Source organism: Podarcis pityusensis (genome assembly GCF_964106645.2).
Source record: "Podarcis pityusensis genome assembly, chromosome: 2".
Taxonomy (NCBI): domain Eukaryota; kingdom Metazoa; phylum Chordata; class Lepidosauria; order Squamata; family Lacertidae; genus Podarcis; species Podarcis pityusensis.
Genome location: NC_138029.1, coordinates 51377222 through 51400223, shown reverse-complemented (window position 1 = coordinate 51400223; position 23002 = coordinate 51377222). Strand labels below are relative to the sequence as shown.

The 23002-nt window shown below is 46.3% G+C and overlaps 1 protein-coding gene across 2 annotated transcripts in view; it reads left to right on the top strand.

Moving 5' to 3' along the window:
• The first annotated feature begins 295 nt into the window (after positions 1-295).
• AFAP1L1 (actin filament associated protein 1 like 1) overlaps positions 296-23002 on the top strand; it is a 70039-nt gene continuing 47332 nt past the window's right edge. The window contains exon 1 of one of the 2 annotated variants that reach the window (XM_080996050.1): positions 296-960. In XM_080996050.1, the coding sequence (XP_080852176.1) occupies positions 933-960 (28 nt within the window). In that variant the 5' untranslated portion in view covers positions 296-932. The remainder of the gene's footprint in view (positions 961-23002) is intronic. The other variant, XM_080996051.1, reaches the window with a different exon arrangement.

Here is a 23002-nt window from a genome sequence, read left to right as displayed (position 1 = left end):
GGAACCTGGACTACTTAATTTACTTTTCACATTGGTGCCAGTCAGTTTTTTTTTACTTCACCTAACTCAAAGTGCTGGTCCATGGACCAGAGCCTGTCTGCAAGCCATTGGCTGCTGGTCTCTGGTGACTCCACCACAGCCCAGATTGTGTGGGTTGTTTCAGGACCAAATATGGTACCAATCCATGGCACATTGCAGGGGGTGGTGAATTGCCAGTCCAGCATAGTTTGAGAATCACTGACTTAAGATCATGCAAAAAAATTTTTGAACAGCACGAATGAACTTTTTGGACTGCCTTTACTTATTTGGGGTCTGGCTGCCCATTAAATAAAACAAAGAAATGGATGCAAAGCTACCCTAGCATGAGGGGGAGAAAGAGAATTAGACGAGTAAAGGTGCGTGTGAGCGTCTGTGTCTGAGGGGCACCAATCGATGGGGCAAGAGAAGACTAGGGAGGTGCCCACGTGAGCGCAGACCTGGAATTGGGAGCAGCTGACTCTGCGAGGCTACTGTGGCAAAGGACTTGGGGAAAGCCAGAGAGAGAAAGGCGGGCCTTTCCCTTCAGCAGCGCTGTTGAGGCTGCTGTCATTGTATACCGATGGCCGCACCTGATCCGGAAGGGCGGGGTGAGCGCCTGGAGCCGAGCCCCCTGTCCCAGCGGAGGCTCGCCCAGCAAAGGGAGAGGAGCGGCGCGTCCTGCTGGAAGGGCGCTAAGACCCTGTATCTGACGCGGAGGAAGCGGCGGGGAGGGACTGCGCGATCTGCGGGAGCCGGTTTAAAGGTTGACGTTTGTGTGCCGAAGGAGCCGGGCGCATCCATCTGGCTGGTCCGCGCCTGAGCCGAGCGCGCTCGCCAGGGGGGCGCAGAGCGAGCGTCTTCTCCGCGGAGCGAAACGGGCGCCACGAGAACAGCCGCCTCTCCTTCGCCCATTAATGCCCTGGACCATGGACAGGCTCAGCGGTAAGCAGAACGCCCAGATGGCGGCTGCCTGTATCGATCCGGTCGCTTGGATCTGGAGTGGGGCTGGTATGCCGTGGGGGGGGGGGGCGTCTGATCGGATTGTCAAGGAACGGGACCCGCTTGCTCCGGATGGGGCGAACACTTGTTGTCACGTAATTGGGAAGCTGGCTAGGGCAGGGCTCTCGAGTGATCCCCTGGCGGGGCGAGATCTTCGGTTTATTTAGCCCTGTAGCGTCAGCTGCTCCTGATTGCCCTGTTCCTAGGGGAGATCTCCCCATGCAAAGAAGACCTGTTCTCTAGAAAGCCTCGCTCGACGGAGTGTGCCATATTAATTCATGCTATCCGTCGCGGCTCGCGCGCTGCTGATTTGTGCCTCGGTCGATATTCTGATCAGAAGATGAAGCGTGCCACGCCCACGCGTGCTCACATTCACGGCACGTTCCGCGTGGGGATGTACCATTGTGTGCTTCAACGTGGGGTGGGGCAGAGAGAGATTAGAAATCAATAGGGCGGGGAACGTGATCGCACTTTTGTTTCCATGGAGTAGTATTTGGAAAGCTTAAACGTGGGTGGTCAAATGGGATTCTGGTCTATATATTTTAAAGTAATCGTGTGAGAATATTCGTGGGACAGCTTTAGATCTACGGTGAAAAGCGCTTTTGCGTGAGATAGACGTTTAAAAAAGAAATAACAACACAAGCTAGATGTACGCGCCCCAAATGGTTAGTAAATGGCATTGTCTTAATGGGGCTTTGTGTAACCCGGGCGCTTGGAGGTGGGCGCGCGCGGTTGCCAAATTGCTCTGGAAGAATCTGCTTGGCTCCCTCCAGACTTCATTATTTCTTCACTGTTACTCCACCGATAGAGAGGATGACCTAAGACCTAATGTAAGAACGATCACGGCCAGGAGGGATTGTTTTGTTTACTCCCCATGTGCAAGACACCACCGTGAGCTGTTTAATTGTGAACTGTACACACACATCAGCATGCTTTCGGGCCCCATCCTGTGCGTGTCTCCTTGGAAGCAAATCCCACGAGTTCAGGGAGACTTACTCCCAAGTCAGCGTGCCCTGGGTTGCAGCCTTCTCTGTTATTAGGCAGTAGTCTGTTGAGAGAAGCCTCTTCTGTTCGATGTGGTGGAGAGAGAGAAAGCTGATGAATCACTTTAAACAGACTGTATCAGGACATATGTGCTTTTAAAATCGCTGTGCTGTTTTGGAGAGGCATTACTCACCTTATAGTGGCTTAGTGGATAAATTGCTGGACTAGGAACAAGTTGACACAGGTTCAAATACTTGGCCACGCAGCTCACTGGGTGACTCTGGGTCAGTCTCCCCTTCCTTCTCTCAGCCTAGCCTACCTCACAAGGTTGCTTGTGAGGATAAAATGGGAGGGGAACAGCCTTGCAAGCCACCCTGAGCTTCTAGGAGGAATTATCAAAGTAAAAATGGAATAATTAAAAAGTCAGCAAGTAACTGTTGGGCGTCTTGTTGGAGATGAGCTTGGTTTTGGTAGCACCAAAAATCACAAGAATCCACTCTTAATCGATCTGTCTAGAGTTGACTCGAGCACGTGGTGGTCACCACACCATGTCAGTTGATGATGCACAAGACTTGACTTTTGACATGTGTCTCCCCACTTCAAGCTACTCTCTGAAGATTGGAGAAGAGACTCTCTTAAGAATATTAGGGGGGTGGGCAGGGGAAGGACTACACCATGTGAAAAATGAACAACATATTTTAGCTGCAGTTCATTTTCAGCTTTGTATTCTTGTTATAAAAAAAGTGCCTAGACATTCCGTTGTTGCACCCATAACCTAGGTTTAAGGTGCCATTTAGCTCCTAGCTTTCATATCTCAGTTTCTTACACTGGCCAGAGTCCCTCTCTCTTCTTCTCTGTATCTGGGCTTGTTTTTCAATGCTACCTTTGTGGTAGCTGCATAAGGAATGGCATTTGAGCTGTTGGTGCTATGCAGAGAGGCACTTGTGTTAAGGCTGGTGTGGGCAGAACTCAGTCAGAGTTGACTTCTAGAGCATTGCTCTTGACTTGGAGTGGCTCTTGGAGGGCTCACGGTGTGGCTTTCTAGAAGTCTGTGCTCATGCCTCCCGTTAGCTTCCACCCAGTGAATACTGCAGCTGTGGCTACTGTCCTGAACGTGGCTGTGCAGATCTTCCCCTCTTGTGGCCCTTGCTCATCCCTTCACCTGCTTTCAGTACATGCAGGGAAATATAAGCAGAGGAACAAAGCAGGAAAGGACTCATGGCAGGAGACACAACACACTTACTCATGACAAAACTTATTTGCAGGTGCAATTGCTTTGCAAGCGCTAATATGTTGCGGCCTGGTTTCTCTTGGAAGAAAAACTAAAGGAGTCTTGCCTCTGTCCACAGTTAGCAGAATGAAGTGAACTATAACTTTTGCTTTGAAAACTTGGGGGGCAGGACAATAATGATGGTAATATGTTTTCTGTGCTGTGCCACAAGTGTGTTCATCTTGGCCCCTCTTTTGGAGAGCATCTGCAGCAATGCCTCTCTGCTTCTCACCTCTCTCTCTCACGATGAAGTGGGACACTCATGTAGAGTGGAATCTTAACTGTTTGTATCTGGAAATGCTATGTATATCTCCTCTATATACAGCGAACACATTCCAGCAGCAGTCTGGGCAGCTGGGGCAGTCTCAGTAAGGTTTTTTTTGCTATGATTTGTGGCTATAAATAAACCCTCTTCTGCACTTGTCCACCATAGGCTTTTGCTGAGGGCTGCAATTTTTTTAGGGTGGAGAAGCCTCGCTAGACAGGAGGGAGAATGCCCGTACCATCCTGCCTGCCGGGCAGGGGGTGGCGCAGAATGGCTGGAGAAGCAGGAAGGAGAGTGAACTCCCCATTTCCAGATCTGCCCTACAAAAGAAGTGACAGTGTGATCTTGGGACCTGTGATGTTTTAAAGAGTAGTGGAAACTCATCAGCCCATTGCAGATCCTCTGAAGGTCAAGGGTTCTCCTTTTTCCTCCATGTAAAAGGATGGGTGATGCTTCCTCTATGGAAACGAAGTGATCTCCTCCCCACTTGTAAGTGGTTGAGCATTCGGAGGCCAACCCATGCTCTGCTTGGGGCCTGCATCCTGTTACTCAGCCAGCACTTGAGGCTGGGCAAAGGGCTTGGCACGGCTTCATTCTCGCATCCCTCCTGAAGCAGGAAGCATTTCTGCTGACTGTTGATAAGGGAATGCCTCTTGCAATGTTTTTCTTGGGAATTCTGACTGCCTTGCTTCCCCAGTGGGGGAACTTGTTGAGTGCTGAAAGCCACTTCTGAAATATCATGAGCCAAGTCTGCAGATAATCATGTGCATACTTTGCTTAGAGGCAACGAACCTGATGTGCATATATTGTTCATTTTTTAATTTAAAAAAAGGTCTGCTGTCGAAGCACAGCTAAGACATGGTACACTTGGTGCCCTTGCGGAGCGAGTCCCTTCAAGCATGAAGAAAGTGGAGCCAGCCCTCAGAGAAAAATCTTAATCTTGAAATGCATGATCCACTTCCTGAAATATAAACACCGAAGAACATAAAGAGTGGCCTAGGTTTGGTACTTTCATCTGTAAAATGGGACTGAATATGCCCTTCACAATGGCAAGATGCAGGAGCAGTGTTGGGGACTTAAGAGATTTGAGGCATGGGCTCATAGACATAAATTTGCACGTGCTAATTTGTTTTGTTTTTAAACAAAGTTTACGTAACACTTGACCCTAAGAAAACCTGTAAGCAGTTTAGAAGAAATACTAAATTTATCAGCAAAAACAGCTTAAAACAAGTTATAAAAGCACTTAAAAGATAGTTGAAATTAGAGCAGACTAAGAAGAGATTAAAACATGTCAATATCCACGTGTCTGGCTAGGCTTTCTTAAGCAAAAACGTTTTAAGCAGGCACCAAAAGGAAAACAGTGAAGATGCTTACCTGATGTCAATAGACAGGTAGTTCCAAAGTTTAGGTGCTGCCCCACTAAAAGACCCATATCTTACAAGTGTGGAATGAGTATCTTGGGGCACCTAGAACAGTTCTAGTTCCTCGGGGGGGGGGGGGGACAGTTGAAGGGGCACATGTGGAGTAAAGCAAACTGCTCCCAAGCAAACCGTTACAAATTGTAGCACCTTAAACTTGGTGCAATAACAAATCAGCAACCAGTTCAGATCTTCTGAGCAGAAGTGTTATATGCTGACACGGTCTCACAATCCTGGAGTTAGGAGAATAACTGAGGAGTGCAGCTGAGCATTCTCGATTTCTTAATGATTCTCTGAAAGAAAGAAGGGAAAGAAAAGGCTCCAGGGCTGTGCTCTTCAGAGTGAGCAGGAAGACTCTTATCCTGCTTCCCTACACTTGCCTGCACACCACCTTAACCTCCCAAGTGATGGTTGTCAACAGAAGTGCAGTGGGGTGGGGGGGGAGAGGATTGGCTGAGTTTTTTGCCAGTAGCCCAAATGTGATAATCTCAGCTAAAATGCCCTTATTGTCTCCTAGACCTTTGAGTTCCAGAGTGCAGACATGTAGCCTGTGATGCGGTTTATAAAAAATCTATTGTCTTAATACTTTTCAGACTATGCTGTCCCATCTTGTCTGACAGCTATTTAAATATTTACAGGACAGGAAAAGGGATTCCATACTCTTACCAGAACCCACAAATCTATTGTTCAAAATGGCTGGGGGTGGGTGGGATAGCTGTTAACTCAAATTCAGATTTATTTATTTCTGGGTCATTATCCCTTCAGTCCTGAGAGATATTCCCCTCCCTCTAAAATATCACAGCTTTTGCTGTCTGTGTACTTAATAGTATCTCCCATTTCCATAGAAGCCAGTTGGCATCACTGTGGATGAATGAGCTAAGCATTTGAAACAAGCAGACCTCGCCTTTGAAAGTCATGCATTAAGAAGAATAGATTGTGGCATCTTTTAACAGTACACCCTGATGATAAGTCACTGTGGGTGGTTATTCAACCAAGTTTAATTCAGAGTAGATCTGTTAAAATTAATGGACCTCACTTAGCCATAGTCATTAGTTTCTGCAGAATGCTGTTGGGTCCCTCCAGACTGGTGGGGATATTTGTGTATGTGTGTATTCTGCAACATGTCGTTGATGCGATGATAGTGGATTTATACTGAGCCATTCCACTTTATTAGTTGTTCTCCAGTGCACCCCAAGGTTAGCACATTGTCATCCACAGGAGCACTCTTTGCTATAGCTATAGCACAACAAAAATGGGGGGGGGGGGACAAAACATTTGTGGTATGAAAAGTTACAGGATTTTAGCAGGAAACTATGGGAAATGCACCAATTGGAAGGAAATTATCTGCCTGAAACTTTTGCAGGCGCACACAGTATTGAAAGCACAATTATGTATAACTGTCCAGATACCATCATGAGCACAAAACATCATGAATGCACAATAAAAAGTACAACTAGAGCCGCCCATTGTCTTTTACTTGCCTTCAAACAGCCCAAGGTTCCGCCACCCCCTAAAAACCCTTCTGTGCCCAGACTTTCATATATATTTTTATTTGATGTTGACAAAGAAGTTGGGGCCCACATATTTTGGGTGGCCTTGGCATCTGGCCAACATGTTGTGGTCACCATTAGTCTTGTCCCTCCCCTGAGTCCTCTAGTGTGCACAGAGGATGTGGGGAAAGGGGAGAGTCATGTCTGTGATGCCTCCAAACTGCAGAACAGAATTAAGTTGGTGATGAGACTCTTTCTGTTGCCTAAGGCATGGCATGAGAAGTGAAGTTCCATCTGGGGAGCTATGGTGGGAGTGGGCTATTTCCTTCATGCCCTGCTTGTGGGCTTCTCAAGAGGCATGTGGCTGGCCACTGGGAAGCAGAATGCAGGACTAGATGGACCTTGGATTTGATCCTGCTGGATTTCTCTTGCAGTCTTACCTGTCCATTGATCTTTTTAGAAGTTCTGAGTGCATCCAAAGTGCAACAGAAAGTCAGAGGTGAGGGAAGGGGTGCTTGTTGAATGGTGGCTACAGTGAGTGCGTTTGCAGATCCTTGCTGAGAATGATTGGACGTGAATATTGATCCTTCCATTACAGTCCTGGTTCTGCTAGCCAGCTGTCACTCACTTCCTGAGCATACTCATAGATTGTAGCAGAGTGGAGACAACTACCCGCTCCAGTTTATATGAGTTGAAAGGACAGACCAGGGGTGTAGCTAGCTGCTCCAGCACCCAGAGCGGCGGGGGCAGAGCAATCTGAGCACGGGGGCACTGCAAGGGGGCACCGCGGCGATCCGCCCAAAGGGGTGGCTCGGTGTGGTACGCTGCCCACGGAGTCTGCCTGGCAGACACAAGCCCCACACTACCGTTTGGGGCAGTGCGGGGGCCCGAGCCACTGTGTCACCATGTCACTCCCAGGAGAGAGATGTGGTTTGGGCGCACTGCAAGCCAGGCCCCATGGTAAGTGCCAACCCCCATGGTGTGCCATTTTGTAACCCCCTCAAGGATGGCACCCAGGGCGGACCGCACCCCTGCACCCCCTTCCTACGCCCCTGGGTCAGCCCCAAGCATGTGACTAACAAGACCATAGGTTATGGGAAATCTTCTCTGGTGCAGTGGTGCATTTGGACTCCTTGGGTGCTTAAACACCCAACATGTTAGGAAAGAGGGTGACCTGTTTAACATCAAAGCCAGGGCTAGTGTGGCTACTCTGGCCTACATTATTCCCAGACTCCCTGCAGGTGCTTGCAAGCTGATTCCAAAGCTTGGCTACCTGTCACTTTAGTTTTGGTACGCAGCCCTTGTGTGAGAGATGTCTAAGGACCAAAGGGATGAGATCCATGACTAGCCATCTTGATGCAGAGAGTGAAGAGGTAACTCGTCCTCCCTCACCACTATTTCCTCAACCTAATTTGTCCCCCAAGGTCTGTGAGTTACAGTAGAGAACACACTGTGTCTTATCAATGTGCCCTCTGATTCCCATAGGTGCATGTGATGGAACCCACAGTGTGGTCAAGTGCTGTACAACAACAGACTTGTAAAAGTTGTATTCCTGTCCACAGCACCCTTTGCTTGTACAGTCAGGCTCTTTAGTATTTCAGTTGTTTTTAAAAATATATTACATACAAATTTTCTTCCTGTTACAAAGTCCCGTGTGTATGTTTTGACCCAAGAGCCAAGCGACAGAACACGGGGAACTCCTCAGTTCCTTGTGTGTGATCACTTCAGACCAGTATGCAGCCTGTGGGCCTGCCTTGCCACGGAGAAAGGGTGACATTGGATTGGGTGGGCGGAATCCTGAATCATTCTTGATCTTCTGCCTAAAATCCACTTTGGGAATTCCACCCTCTCCTAAAACGCAGCCAAATTCAAGGGTGTGTGTTGTGAAAGAGGGTTGGGGATGGGATCACCGCACCCCCAGCTGCTACAGAGAGCAGCCCTCCCCTGCATTGCTGCAATTCTATCTCTTGGCAACTGAGTCACTGCAATGGAAGGAGAATCAACGCAGGGGCAGCTCTTTCTAATACGTGGCAAAGAAGGAGAAGGCAGCCATGCTTCTGAATGTCAGCTGCTGGAAACCGCAGGAGGGGAGACTACACTTGTGCTTGGGCCCTCCTTGCATCAGCCACGATGAGAACAGGATCCTGGGATACTAGACTGGCCTGATCCAGCATGCTCTTGTTTTGAGAAGGAACTGAGACCGTTTCCCCGATCTCTGTTTTACCCTATTGTGGGGTTTGGGGTTTTGAGTAAAGGTGCTCACCCAGGTCCTGTGGAGGAAGGTGAGCATTAAATGGAGACCAGATTCATCAAAGTGTTTGCTTCCCTCCAGCCTCGCAACCTCGTGGATGGGCTACCCCTTGTACAACCCTGTTTGCATTTAATTCATTCATTGTTACATTTGTATCTCTCCTTTCCTCCAGGGAGTTCAGAATGGTGGGCTCTTAATCTCCCCATTTCATTCTCACAACAACCCTGTGGGGCAGGTTGGGCTGAGAGACTGTGTCTGGACCAAGTTCACCCAGTAAGCCTCATGGCTGAGTGGGGATTTGAACTCTCATCTCCCAAGCCCTACCTAGTCCAACCACTGCAGCACATGGCATCTCTACCACCTAGACCAAGCCTGGGGATTTTGTGGCCCTCTAGTTGTTGCTGTTCCCGTCGCCCCTGATCACTGGCTATGCCGGCAGGATCTGATGGGGATTGTAGTCCAGCAACACGTGGACAGTCACAGGTTCCTCATGTTTGGCACAGACCCTTGATTTTGTGACGCCCTTCATTAAAGACCTGCCAGAGAATTCCCATTCAGCTTTTGCCTCTGATACTGCAGACTTCAGGGTATCCAAAAATTCATCACCACTGTGCAGATGGTGCACATCACCACAATTCTGCCCCTCCTCTGCCTTTTGCATTCTTCCACCAACGCTTAAGCACGGGGCCTGCATGGTGCAAATTATAGTCATTTATACGTGAGAGCAATTTATCTTTGCTATCAGCTGTGCTTAGATAGGAACAAAGGAAATATGGAAATAAGCCCAGACATAATTGAAAAGCCAATGTCAAGATATAGGCAGAGGAGGGAGGGAACTTGTGGGCTGCTCAAGCATTGCTTTCTGATTATTGTTGTAGCTGCTCCCTTGTCAAACAGACCAGCCGCCACTTGAGCTTCCAGTAGCTTGACTTTTTAGCAGTGGAAATCGCTGAATTGAAACCAGTCAGCAAAGCTCCAGCCAGGGCCCCCTTTCCATTTCCACACTCAGGCCATTAGTGACTGATTCATTCTCCCTCAGGATGCTGCGCAATCTAGTAGGGGGAAATGGAATTGATCTCTAGAGCCTGTGTAACTTGGAAACAACAGTTTCCAGAGGGAACATGTGGCTTGATGGCAGGGTGCCAGGTGCATTTTGCACCTAAAGAGTCTAGATTTGCAAGCATTTCATTTTTAAAAAAAATATAATTTTTATTAAATTTTCTGTTTTACAATTTAAAATATTCATTTAAACAGCCTTAAAATATCAAAAACTTCCCTTCTTCTTTCTATGGTTCAATTTGCATAACATAAATCCCTGCATATGGTACCAATATTTTTATTATAAACAACAAATTAAACATGTATCAACTGTTTCTGATAAAAATGTGATATCGACAATGTGTCTCTTATGTGAATTGTGTATTAGTTCATGCTTATCAAAATAATAAATAAAAAGTGTTGCCGACACCCCTCCCCCAATGGCTACTAGACATTCTGTTTTGGCACCCAGGTCCCAGGAGCCATTTGGCTCCTAGCTTTTCTATCCCAGTTTCTAACACAGCTTGATGGACTTGACTGTTGCCCATCTGCAGTAGGTGACGGGGGCAGAATTTCTTGTTCATCTCCTGATAACACAGATAAAACAGGATTGCTCAGCTGGATAGAGCATGGTGCTGATAGCACCAAGGCTGTAGGCTTGATCCCCATATGGAACAGCTGCATATTCCTGCATTGCAGGGGGGCTGGACTAGATGATCCTCAGGGCCTCTTCCAGCTTTACAATTATATGATTGGCTTACTGAACAGCTACAATAGGCCCTTTTGGCAACCACAAATGTATCTTGAATGGGCTTCTCGCATGTTGTGTTCAATGATGAGTGCCAGGCATAAAACTCCAAGGAAATATGCTGAATGACAATGTGCCAGGAATATCTAGATTTCTGCAGCTGACGTCCCAGATGTGTTTTGCCCTTCACTTTAATAGATCTGGGACTGATCCTATGAACTGTTGCATGTGCACTGTTGCAACTGGAGCAAAAATTGCATGGTTGCTAACCACGCCTTTGGGCTAGTGCTGGGACTCAACCCTTTCTGGATGGTACTGCAATATTCTTACATGGTCTTGTATCATCAGAAGCACCATAATTGAAGAACTGGACTGATTGCATCCCTCTTAAGGCTCAGCTAGCTAGCTAGCCTGCCCGCCCACCACCACTGAGCTCCCTCCTTAGAGGAGAAAGTGGGCAAGAAAATGGTCCACAATGGGATATGCAGGGCAGGTACTTAACCAGGGTCAGCGTTTCTAGGGCACTAGATTTCCATCCAGGGAAAATTCCTATAACCTTGTTCAACAGATCTGCACACAAGTTTCCAGTGTTACTGCTTGTGGAGAGGTTAGAAGCTAATCTCCCTAACAAAGGACGGGCTGTATTGACAGGAAGTGCCGTCACAACCTGTGGCCTTGGTGCTGCACCTGAATATCCAGCAGTGGGTAGAAATGGAAGGGTTGGACTTGGCTTAAGATAGAGAGACTGTGTGTGTGCTCTTGTCCTGTTCTCACTCAGCTGAGCCTGGGATTATCAAACGGCGTACAACTGAGGGACTTGAGCACTCCTTCTCTTTGCATACTCCACCACCATATGGTGAGACGGGAAGTCTCTAGTTACTACACAGCTGTTGCAGCCATCCAGGCTTCTGTGTGGAGAGCCTCTCTTAACAGATCACATTACAATGAGCCAGCAGAGCCAAGGGGGTAGCCATAGGGCAGCTCACACCCTTTTTCCAAGTTGCTGTGACAGAAGGGCTATGTGGAACGTGTGGTCTCTGTGTGGGATGCCCTGTGCTGCTCAGTCATATATAGCAGAAAAGAAAGATAAGGAGGCTTCTGACTCCTGGTAGTAATCTGTGCAATGGAAAAGGCAAGGATCTTGAAGTGGTGGCATTGTCCTAACTTGAAATACTATGTCAAAATAAGTTTCCAAAATTATTCCTTCTGGGATTTGGGGGAAATGGAGATTGGGGGCAGAGAATGAACAGAAGTCACTTCTGACTTCAGAAAGTTTGTGAGTGTGTTTTAATTGGGGCAAGTGGAAAGAGTAATCCTCAGGCAGATGCTCCCTAAAACTATGGAATAAAGGACGTGTTTTGAAGAGGGGTTCTTGAATTTTGGCTGGCCTGGATATCCAGCCGCTACAGTCATACCTCGGGATGAATACGCTTCAGCTTAAATATTTTTGGGTTGTGCTCTGCAGCGACCCAGAAGTAACGGAGCGCATTACTTCCGGGTTTTGCCGATTGTGCATGCGCAGATGCTCAAAATGACATCACGCGCATGTGCAGAAGCGGCGAAACGTGACACATGCAGATGCGGCTTACGTTTGCTTCAGGATGTGAACAGGGCTCCGGAATGGATCCCGTTCACATCCAGAGGTACCACTGTATTTGAGGTTGGAGACTGCCTTGTCCCAAGTCTTCTGTCACACGCAGAAGGGACTTAGGAAGCTACCTTATATTGAGTCAGACCATGAGCTAAAAGAGGCACTGATGCCTTTCACCAATAGAAATCTTAATAACCCCCCACAACTCTTGACATTGCCCAGATACCTTCAAACCCATTTTCACAGCATGAAAACTAGAAACCAACTTTTTTAAAAAGAAGAAAAGAAAGATGGGGTACTATTACTATCTCCTGTGAGTCTCCTATACTGTTATGCTCAGATTCTGGGTGTATATGTATACATTGCTTCCTGCCCCAACAAAAGCATTTAGTTTCTGCTGAGCACTTCATTCCAGTTTTTCCACTATCTCACTATCTTCTGAGTGGTCTTCATATCAGCCTGTGTTGCCACAAAAGAGTTCTGTTTTCTTTAACCTTTTGAAACCTAAGCAATCTCCCCACATTCCTTGGGCTTCATTTACTGGGGGGGGGGGGGAGAATCTAAATGTAAACATGATTCAGCTCTGCATGCTTTTTGATCATAGGCTCTTCTACAGTGGTTAAAACCATGCAGATGTTTAATCCATGCGCACATGCTGTCAAACTTGCCTTTGCTTCTGAGTTGGGGTGTCTGGACTTTATTGTACTTTTTGTTGAAGTCTCCTGCATCAAAAGCAGTCAAAATGGATTGCTTCAGGGATTTCTCCTAGTGTTGACTGTACACTTCCACACCTGTTTTCATAGCCATGAGAGCAAGAACCTGGGGCATGATCCAGTCAAAATGAAGCACTTTTTAAAGTGGTCAGTTTCCAAAGTTCCAAATGTACAGCTGAAATCATTTGAACTTTCAGTGGAATCCTATGCATGCCCAATCAGAAGTGGGCCCGAATAAATTCAGCAGGAGTTACTTCCAAGTAAGTGACTACAGTGGTACCTTGGTTCTCGAACTTAATCCGTTCAACTCCTGAAACCATTCGAAAACCATGGTGCGGCTTCTGATTGGCTGCAGGAGCTTCCTGCACTCAAGCAGAAGCTGCATCGGACGTTCAGGTTTGTGGCGTTCGGGAGTTGATTTGTTTGACAGGTAAGTCGTTCGAGAACCAAGGTACCACTGTATATGTTTGCAGCCCATACTGTAGCAGTACTGGAGAGTCATAGGATAAGACTGCTAGAATGCAGCAAGTCAGTATAATTAGCCAAAGACTGCACAAGTCAAACCTCTGATCCAGGTTTCTGGTGGTACTGGATAACATTTAAGATACCAATTCGGCAACAGCATTTTGGGGGTGGGGGAGGGAGCAGGCTGAACTAAAGTAATCCTGATGAGCTGGGTGGAGCTCTTGTTTTAGATACTCTGAGGAAGCATCAGCCGGAGCAGGATTTCCTGGTATTGCATCCAGGTTCTTGCAGTTCCTCTAGCGGAAAGATGTTTCACTCGTGTCTTGGGAGCTGTTGGAGAGCTTTCTAGCTCTTGCTAACTCTGGGAAGCTGTGGCTCTCTGGCTCTTGCTGTGCCCTTCTCTTTGAAGAGGGCATCAATGCTTCAAAGCTGGGGGGCTACTGAAATGGCCATGGCACCAACTACATCATGTGCTCTTTGTGTGCAGGATTTTTTCTGGCAGAAATACCTAGGATTTGGGATCCAAAGAGCAGAAGGACTTTAGCTGTTGTTTTTCCCCTTGTTGAGGTCCCAGTCTGCATCCCGCCCCCCATGCCTGCAATTTGCATGGATTTAAACATCTCCTATGGGAGATTCTCTCTTCTTGCCCCTTGCATTGCAAATTGCAGGTGCAGGGGGTTCAGCTGGGACCACAGGAGGAAGCAAAGGGTTCAAGTCCCTGCCACTTCCTTTCTTCCCGTGTCGTGGTCCCACTGTTCACCAGGACATTTCATCGCCTTATGGTGAGGGTGGTGCAGAAAGTCCCAGCCCCTCCTCTCTAGCTTGGTGCTCTGGAGGGAGTTGGGATCATCCTGTGCTGAGCTTCAGCAATGGGGAAAATGCCTTGCCCTTTCTCCAGTCGTGAGGTAGAGCAGAAGATTAGGGCTGGCTATTTTGGTGCTGGGACACTGATGTGCTTGGAGCATCTTAGATGACTGACATCAAAACAAGTCCCTGCTGCCCTTCCCCAGCTTCAGAACCTTAGAGCTGTGGAGAGGAGCAGAGGATTGTGGTCAAGTCCTGAAGAGACAATTAGCTGGAAGGACAATTGCAGAGAATTCTGAATGGCCCTTATTTCAGAATAAACATGCATATCAATTGCATAGAGAGAGGCCAGGTCCTCATGATCAAGGCCTGCCAAAAATCTGTGGCTACTGGCCACGATAACAGCTATGTTCTACCTCCATGGTCAGAGACATCATGCTTCCAAATAAAATACTAGTTGCTAGAAAATGCAGGAGAGTGTTCTTGTGCTCAGGTCCTGCTTTCCAGGCTTCCCATGGGCATCTGGTTGGTCATTATGAGCACAGGATGCTGGGTTAGATGGGCCACTGGCCTGATCCTGCAGGTTCCTCTTATGTTCTGTGGCCCCCTGTTCCTTGGTATCTCACTTAGGATTCTGCATCATCTGCAGACCTGGATCATATCTCTGTCTCAGCTGGTGGAAAAAATAATGGAAGAGCATATGAAATGATGTACTCGCCAGCCAATCAACCCCATTTTGGGAGGCATAAAATATTACCCATACTGAAGGCTGCCTCAGTTTCTCTTTCTCACTTGGAGGGGGAATCATGATCCTTCCCAGAAAGGGTCTCAAAACTGTCTCCTCCTCCTGTCTTTTTTTGGGGGGAGGGGGCGGGATTGCATCTTCATTCGACCATTCCTGTTTAGCTTGTCTGTCGATATAAATGCCTCTCCTGTCTGATGGCCACAGTTTCCCGGAGGCTCTTCGAAGGCCCTTTCCCCCCTTGTCTGTGGGTTTTATTCATAAGCTATTTACACTGTCCCATTTCCCAAAACCAATCTCAGTTCGGGAAAGAGAGAGTGCCCAAGAGCAGGAAATGCCATTCCCTTGGGCTTGTGGGGGGAACTTCAGCTGGGGGAGCTTGAAAACAACACCACAGAGGGGGAGATTGCATTTCCCCCCTCCATCAGGGGTCTGTCCTTCCGCCCTGGCTTCTCCTTCAGCTCTGGTCCACTGAGCGGCTCTGGGCTTTGCTCTCCAACCTCCCCTGGGCACTCCTATCTTTGTGTCTCAATCTCCTGTATCTCTGGGCAGGGCAGGGTGCCAAAGCCCTGCAAAACCTGCTGCTTTTCTCTACTCCACAGTGATTGTTTTGAAGAGGCCCATACCAGATCTTGGCTTTGAAAAGCAAGTTTATTCTAGATTGTGAGTAATATTAACATTCTCTCCTTTGGTCTTAAAAGTTTGTTTTCATACATTACTCAGCAGGTCTGGCAGTTTCTTTAAAAGGACATGTTGGCCCTCTCTTCTGCAAGCCCCTTGATGCTCCCTTTGTTATGCAGAATGTCATGGCATGCGCCAGAAAAGAGCTTGCCTGCTGTAATATACTCATAGATTCCTATCTAAATCACCCGGGTTCTGCTGACATCAAGAATACACTGCTGGTGTGGCTTGATAACATTTTATCTCAAAGCAGCTGTAGGCCCTCCCTCCTTCCCCACCCCCCACATATACCTTCAATACAGGGCCATCCCACCTCTGTGACCAAGTGGGCTGCAAGAGTACTTCAATCCAGAACCCAGAGGCCACACATTGAATTAAATTTCCATGTCACCTGTGTGTACATATGTACATAGTGTGTGTATTACTAAAGCAGCCTGCTTTCTGTCTGTATAGATAGCAATCCTTGCTGCCCCCTGGAAAACTCCCTGATTTAGGAAGCCCCACGTATCTATGTGCCATGTCTCATTTCCAAATTTATCTTCCTAGTGGTCACTGCAAATAATTCAACAGCCCACCCAACATTCCATTCCTCTCCTTTGTGCCTTGGCTGGCTGTGTGTTGGAGACAGGGAAGTATCTGAGTTAACTGTGTAAAAATATTTGCTAACCCAGAACAAAGGGAGTGAGGAAAATACAACTGGTTACCCACCTCTCCCTTAACAATGAATGGAAAGTGCTACAGTGAGTTGAAATGGGCTGTGCGGCAGACTCTAGCAAAAGAAGGCTGAAGTATTCAGCAATTCTCCTTCTGTGGCAAGGGGTAGTGAACTCACAGGACTTGTAAATTTGATGTCTTTGGGAATGCATAGCCATTACTTCATATTATCAGTGATGATATTTGGAACACAGAAGCGATGCTAGTCCTTGCCTGGAGAGTTTACAGGTTGTTGTTTTTTAAGGATAAGGAGGATTGGATGTGAATTCGATGAAGCATATTGAGCCTTCCTTACTGAATGCTCAACCTGTAATCTTCGTGGTGGGAGATGATGGTTTAGAGAAGACATTACAGGCTTTGAGGAAAGGATAGAAAATGGAATAAGGGAATAGGGGTGGTGGTGGGCTGCTCAGGTGTAACATGACAGGCAAATGCAATGAAAACAATGGGAAACAGATGAGCTTCTGGACCCTTTTATGATGCTGAGACCTCAACCAGGAGATGATTGGCCTAATTAAAGTGCTTAATCTATCAGCCTTTCACACAGCCCATTATTAGTATAAGTACACAACAGGCATCTTACATAGTGTGGCATGTTTTAATTTTCCCCTGCCCCCCACAATACCTAGTTCAAAAGCCCTGGGGCTGTTAGTATGCTAAACAGCTGGAAAGCTTTCAGTTCTATTTGCTCCTTCTTTCTGGTTAGCTGACCACAAAAATGTTTTCAGAGATTCTTTTAAGCAACCCAATAATATTTTCTTTCCCTGTTGCTTCCTCATTATTGCAGTTCAAGGCTTCTTTCATAGAACGCAGCACTGAAGCAACAATTAAAACCATTAAAACAGTCAATGATAAGTGGTTGCCACTGATATCCAGCTGTGTGGCTTGGTGGTGTGAATCTAACTAATTTTGTATACATCTCACTGCTGGGGGTAGGGTTGTGTCCTCCTGGGTAAATGTTTTGTTTAAATAACCAGATGGATCCCTTGTGTCGGATTTTGTGAACACTCTTTTATGTGGCATCCGTTGCACATTAGGATAATTACATATAAAAAGTTACAGACTGATCCCCGGTGCTGAAGAAACAGGCCATGTTACCTAGCTGCCCATATCCACGTATTTTAATTGTTACTGAATTCATACAGTGTTGTTGTTTTTCAAACTGCTTTTCAAAGCATATTAGAACTTGTCTAATTAAAAACATGATTTACTAAGAACATATAGTTGTCATTTGTTTACTTTCAGCTCCTGTCCTTGCCTTCCTTTGTATCTTCACATTATCAAAGCTTAGATTATAAGCTTTTCTCTCATTCATTCATTCATTCATTCATTCATGTGTCACTCAGTAAAGCACCGCTGATGACATCAGTGTGTACTGCAGGGATGGTGAACCGGTGACCCTTCAGATATTCTTAAGACATTATATTGTAATGAATAATGCAAACATATTTATATCATGACTTATGGTATGGATCAATCCTCCTGCATAATGATCATCTTCTTCTTCTTCTTCTTCTTCTTCTTCCTCCTCCTCCTCCTCCTTAGTGATCACTCATAGCCAAGTAAGATTGTCTTCCATGAACAAAGAAGTGTCCATAGGTGACTGTGGAAGCCAATTCTGGATCCACACAGTGGAGATATAGGTTTCCGGTTGGGAGTTGATCATGGTGAGGGTTTGCCAAATGTGCCTTCCTCTGAGCCTTTCAAAGTCCATGACACCTTTGGTAAAGGCTGTTCTCCACTTGGAGCACTCGCAGGCCAGTGTTTCCCAATTGTCAGTGTTTATATTACATTTTTTAAGATTTGCCTTGAGAGAGTCTTTAAACCTCTTTTGTTTACCACCAGCATTATGCTTTCCATTTTTAAGTTCGGAATAGAGTACAGTGGTACCTCAGGTTACATACGCTTCAGGTTACATACGCTTCAGGTTACAGACTCCGCTAACCCAGAAATAGTGCTTCAGGTTAAGAACTTTGCTTCAGGATGAGAACAGAAACCGTGCTCCAGCGGCGCAGTGGCAGCAGGAGGTCCCATTAGCTAAAGTGGTGCTTCAGGTTAAGAACAGTTTCAGGTTAAGAACGGACCTCCGGAACGAATTAAGTACTTAACCCGAGGTACCACTGTACTTGCTTTGGAAGATGATAATCAGGCATCCCATCAACACGGCCAGTCCAACGAAGTTGATGTTGAAGAATCATTGCTTCGACACTGGTGATCTTTGCTTCTTCCAGTACACTGACATTAGTTCGCCTGTCTTCCCAAGTGATATGAAAGTTTTGGGGGGGACATTGTTGATGGAATCTTTCGATGAGCTGGAGATGGTGTTTATAAGTAGTCCATGTTTCACACGCGTATAGTACGATTGGTAGTACAATGGCTTTGTAAACAAGCATTTTGGTTTCCCTGAAAATGTCATGGTCCTCAAACACTCTGCACTTCGATCAGGAGAAAGCTGCATTTGCAGAGCTCAGGCGATGCTGGATTTTGGCATCAATGTCAGCCCTTGTGGAAAGATAACTGCCCAGGTAGGAAAGTGAACATTTCCCAATGTTATACCAAGAACTTCCAAGAAGTCCTCAATGGCAGAACAGGCGGAAGATAACAAGCGGTATGTTACAATGGCTGTGAAGGTGGATGAAGGCTGCAGCAGATAAGAATCTACGGTCGTTGTGACAATCTTGCCATCGGTATAGAGCCTCACTGCGAAGACTATGTGTTGGTCAGCATGCACTGATATCCACACATAAAACAAATTCATGCACAGGCATCTTCCAAAAACCCATCCCAAACCCGCATAATGATATGGGGCATAGTTGATAATAGATAATCTTCAGTGGCGACTTTAGCAGCTCTTTTCTAACTTGGAAGGAGTAAAATCAATAAAAAAGGGGAAAATAATAATCTGCATCTGTTTTGATGTTTCAAAACATGTTTTTCACCCTTCAACAGAACTAACTTTTACTATCCCAGAATGCTGTAACCATTGCAACACAGTCTTCAAAAGAAGCTATTATCTTGATGTTGCAGTTTATACACAGGAACTGAAGCAGGGTTTACAATTTTTTGCTATAAATCTATTCTGTCTAGTTGGGCTCTGCCACATGCTTTCATATTCACCAATTATCCCTAGCTTCCCAGATGGCCCTTGTTTTAAGATGCCACAGTGTTCCTGTTCCATCTTTTACTGTACTGAGATTTTTCTTGCGGGGGGGGGGGGGAGAGTATCTTGCTAGAGTATATTCCGTATTCATGTGTTTAGTACCTGTAGATACTGAACACCCAGCCTAGCCTCATTCATTCGAGTGAAGCCAACACAAATGTGCTAGCCAGACACACAAGCCCAGCACGCAATAGTCTTCTTTCAGACGGATGCCAATGTGAGCGCAGGTGTATGTGTGTAAGGGCCCCTCCATGGGAATAGGAACTCTGCGCCATCAGGGAGAGTCCCAGCTGTGCACATATGGTTCCCTACCTGGGGTGTGTGATCAGTATCTGGGGGTGGGGTTAGCCTGCACATTCTTGAGACCCCCTTTGCCCCTTCAGGACCCATGGGTACTGAATGCATGCCTGTGCACTTGGGCTCAGTGCCATGTTGTTGGGGCCTCCAGAATTACCTCTGAGTAGGGGAAATGCATCTCTGCTCCAGCACACACGTGTGTGAATGTACACAACGATGCACATGAACACAAAAATGCCGGTGACCTGCTTCTCTTCCTTCTTTCCATCCACCCACCCCCTGAACTTTCTGTCCCTGCAGCAAATGTTGCGAAATATGTTTGAGTAGCGGCTATTATCTAATAAATCCAGCCAGATCCACTGTGATATTAAACAGTTTTAATGTGTGTGTCAAAGAGAAAAGGTTATGGTCCGTTTACTACTAACACACCCTTCTCCGGAATCTGCTGCTGGACCGACTTCCTTATGAAATCAGCGAATGTTATCTTGTGAAGTAAGTGAATGTTATGTGCAGTGAACAGAAATGTCTAATGGCTGGGCCGGTAATGGAGGTGCTGGGGAGTCAGGAGAACAATCCTTGGTGTGAGAATAGGGGTGTTACAAGCCTGCAGGTGCCCCCCTCCCATTTTTCATCTGTGAATGCTTTGGGAATGGGGTGCAAAAAAGAGCAACTTAAGGACCGAGATGAGTGTGTATGTGTAGGATATATATTTCCATGCATATTCCATCGTTCTCCATATGGCACATGCCTAACAGCAGTAGTAAAAAGTGCAATGCAAGTAATAATAATAAAAATCACAAACATGTGACCGCAGGTTTTGGCTTCCCCACCTTGCCTCCATGTACATGGTCTGCTTTTAAGACTTGTTCTCCTTCCCTGCTTCCGTTTTGCATTGGAGAAACATGCTAAAGCAGCAAAGCTGAGGGTTGTAAGGTGGTGGAGAATTGGTGGTTTCTGCTCTCTTCCCCTGCACACTCCCAAAGTATAAGAAGAACCCCCTTCCCACTCCAGCTTTAGAGCCAAAGTTGTGAGCCCATGTTGTTTAATATACATGCACACTTCTGGTTTTGACTTAAAACAACATGGCGTGAAGTTCCACTGGGCTAAATAGGATTTACTTCACTGTAAATACAGTATGTTTAGTGTTGCCCCTTTAAAGGGTAATTTTTAAGCCAGGCATGGTGAACCCGTGGGTCTCCAAATGTTGTTGGGCTCTGACTCCCATCAGCATGTCCAGCATGGCCCATGTTCTGGGATGATGAGATTTGGAGTCCAACAGCCTCTAGAGGGCCACAGGTTCCCCGCCCCTGGGGAATAAACATCACCCTAGTCGTAGGCAGCTGTTTATCCATGAGCAGCTTCTGAACATCTGGGCAACCAACCATGAGCACTGATCACTCAGTTTCTGGCCATGGGCTCAGTACATGATGGACATGTGTGGAGCTGTAGCTCAGTGGCAAAGCATCTGCTCTTCAGGCAGAAGGCCCTTGGTTGAATCCCCAGCTCCCCAGGTAGGGCTGGGTATGTTCCCTGCTTGAAACTCTGGATAGCTACTGACAGTCCATGTCAACAGTACTGAGCTAGATGGACTAATGATCTGAACTCACTGAAGGGCAGATTCTTATATTTCCATGACATCCTATGGTAGCGTTTAAAGGACCCATATTCTGAGTGGTAGAGCTATACGCCCACCCTCCCACATTTAGGGCTGATCTCACTTCTATTAGCTTTTAAAATCTATTGGCTTTGTTTTTGTGTTGAGCAGTTGGGCCAAACATGCTGCTAAGCATTTGGTTCCTTGATTGAGCTTTCCTGTACAATGTTGTTGGCAATTAAATGCTACTTTTATCTAGCAATCGCAGTTCATGCATGCCCCGCAGCCAGACCTCAGTTCCTTTCCAAGCTTATTTATCTAAGCCTTGCAAAATCCGAACTGGTAGACCAAAGACCGGAGCTCCTTGCACCTTCGCCAGTAAGAAATGTGTAGAATGGAATTTACCAACGGAACAGAATAACAAAGACTTAAAACGGGCTCATGTTTTACCGCAGAACACGGAAATGTGATATCCAAGAATGCAAATAGAAGCACATCTAGTCTGGTTTTCTTGGCTTTATTTTTATCATCCTCATGGATATGGGGACATCACAAAAATGAACTTAATTTTTTTTCTCCTAAATTTTGGCAGGGACACCGTTTAAATTTCCCTGGGAGACAAGTTTGTGTACATAGGACATCCGTGTCCTATATTCCAGTGGATGTGCAGCAGAACATTGAATAATATCCAGCAAAGCTTACTTCCAGTGTTCACTGCTTTGATCAATACAATACCTTTAAAGCACCTGACACAAACCCAAAAGAATCCTGCAAACTTCAGTTTTGTCCACTCACAGTTAAAAATCCAAGTCCCTTTAACAAATCACAGTTTCCAGGATTCTTGGGAGGGGCATCATGTGCTTTAAAGGTATGGTATGTGTGCAGTTTAACTCTTCCTTTTCAAAGCAGTTATTTATGCACTTTAAAAATAATAATCATAATCAGTCACACTTGCTGAAAGCTAGGGTTCTACAGATTGATCAGAGCAGCAAACACTGGAGGCAACCTTGACTGGATATTATCCAGAGTTCTGCTGAACTCTGTATACTTTAAATGTGTGTGTGCAGCCTTACTATTTGACCTCTTAGCCAGTTAGTGGAGCTGTAGCTCAGTGGTGAAGTGCATACAGTCGTACCTTGGATCCAGAACGCCTTGGTACTCCGATGTTTTGGCTCCCAAACGCCCCAAACCTGGAAGTGAGTGTTCCAGTTTGTGAACGTTCTTTGGAACTTGAACATCTGGTGGGGCTTCCATGGCTTCAGATTGGCTGCAGGAGGTTCCCGCAGCCAATCAGAAGCCGTGCTTTGGTTTCTGAACATTTTGGAAGTTGAACAGATTTCCAGAATGGAATCCATTTGACTTCTGAGGTACCACTGTACTTTGCATGCAAAAATCCCAGGTTCAACCTCCATCATTTCCAGGTGGGTCTGAGAGAGAAGACTCTTTGCTGGAATCCTGGAGAGAGGCTGACATTGTAGTGACAAAACTGAGCTGGGTGGGCCACTGAATTGATCTGAGGTAGCTTCCTGTGTTTTAGTTCATTGGTACTTCTTTATGGTTTGCATATATTTCCCATATTCAGACAATGTGTTGTGTAATAGTGGAGTTAGCACCCGTAGGACCCTTCCCTGTCTTAAAAACAAGATAGTTGCTTCTCCAGGGGAATTTCCTGTTGTAAACTTTAAAGTTTTCACATAATCCTGCTATTTTCCTCTTCCCCTCCCTAGAGCACACAATTCCTCCATTTTTTTCTAATATTT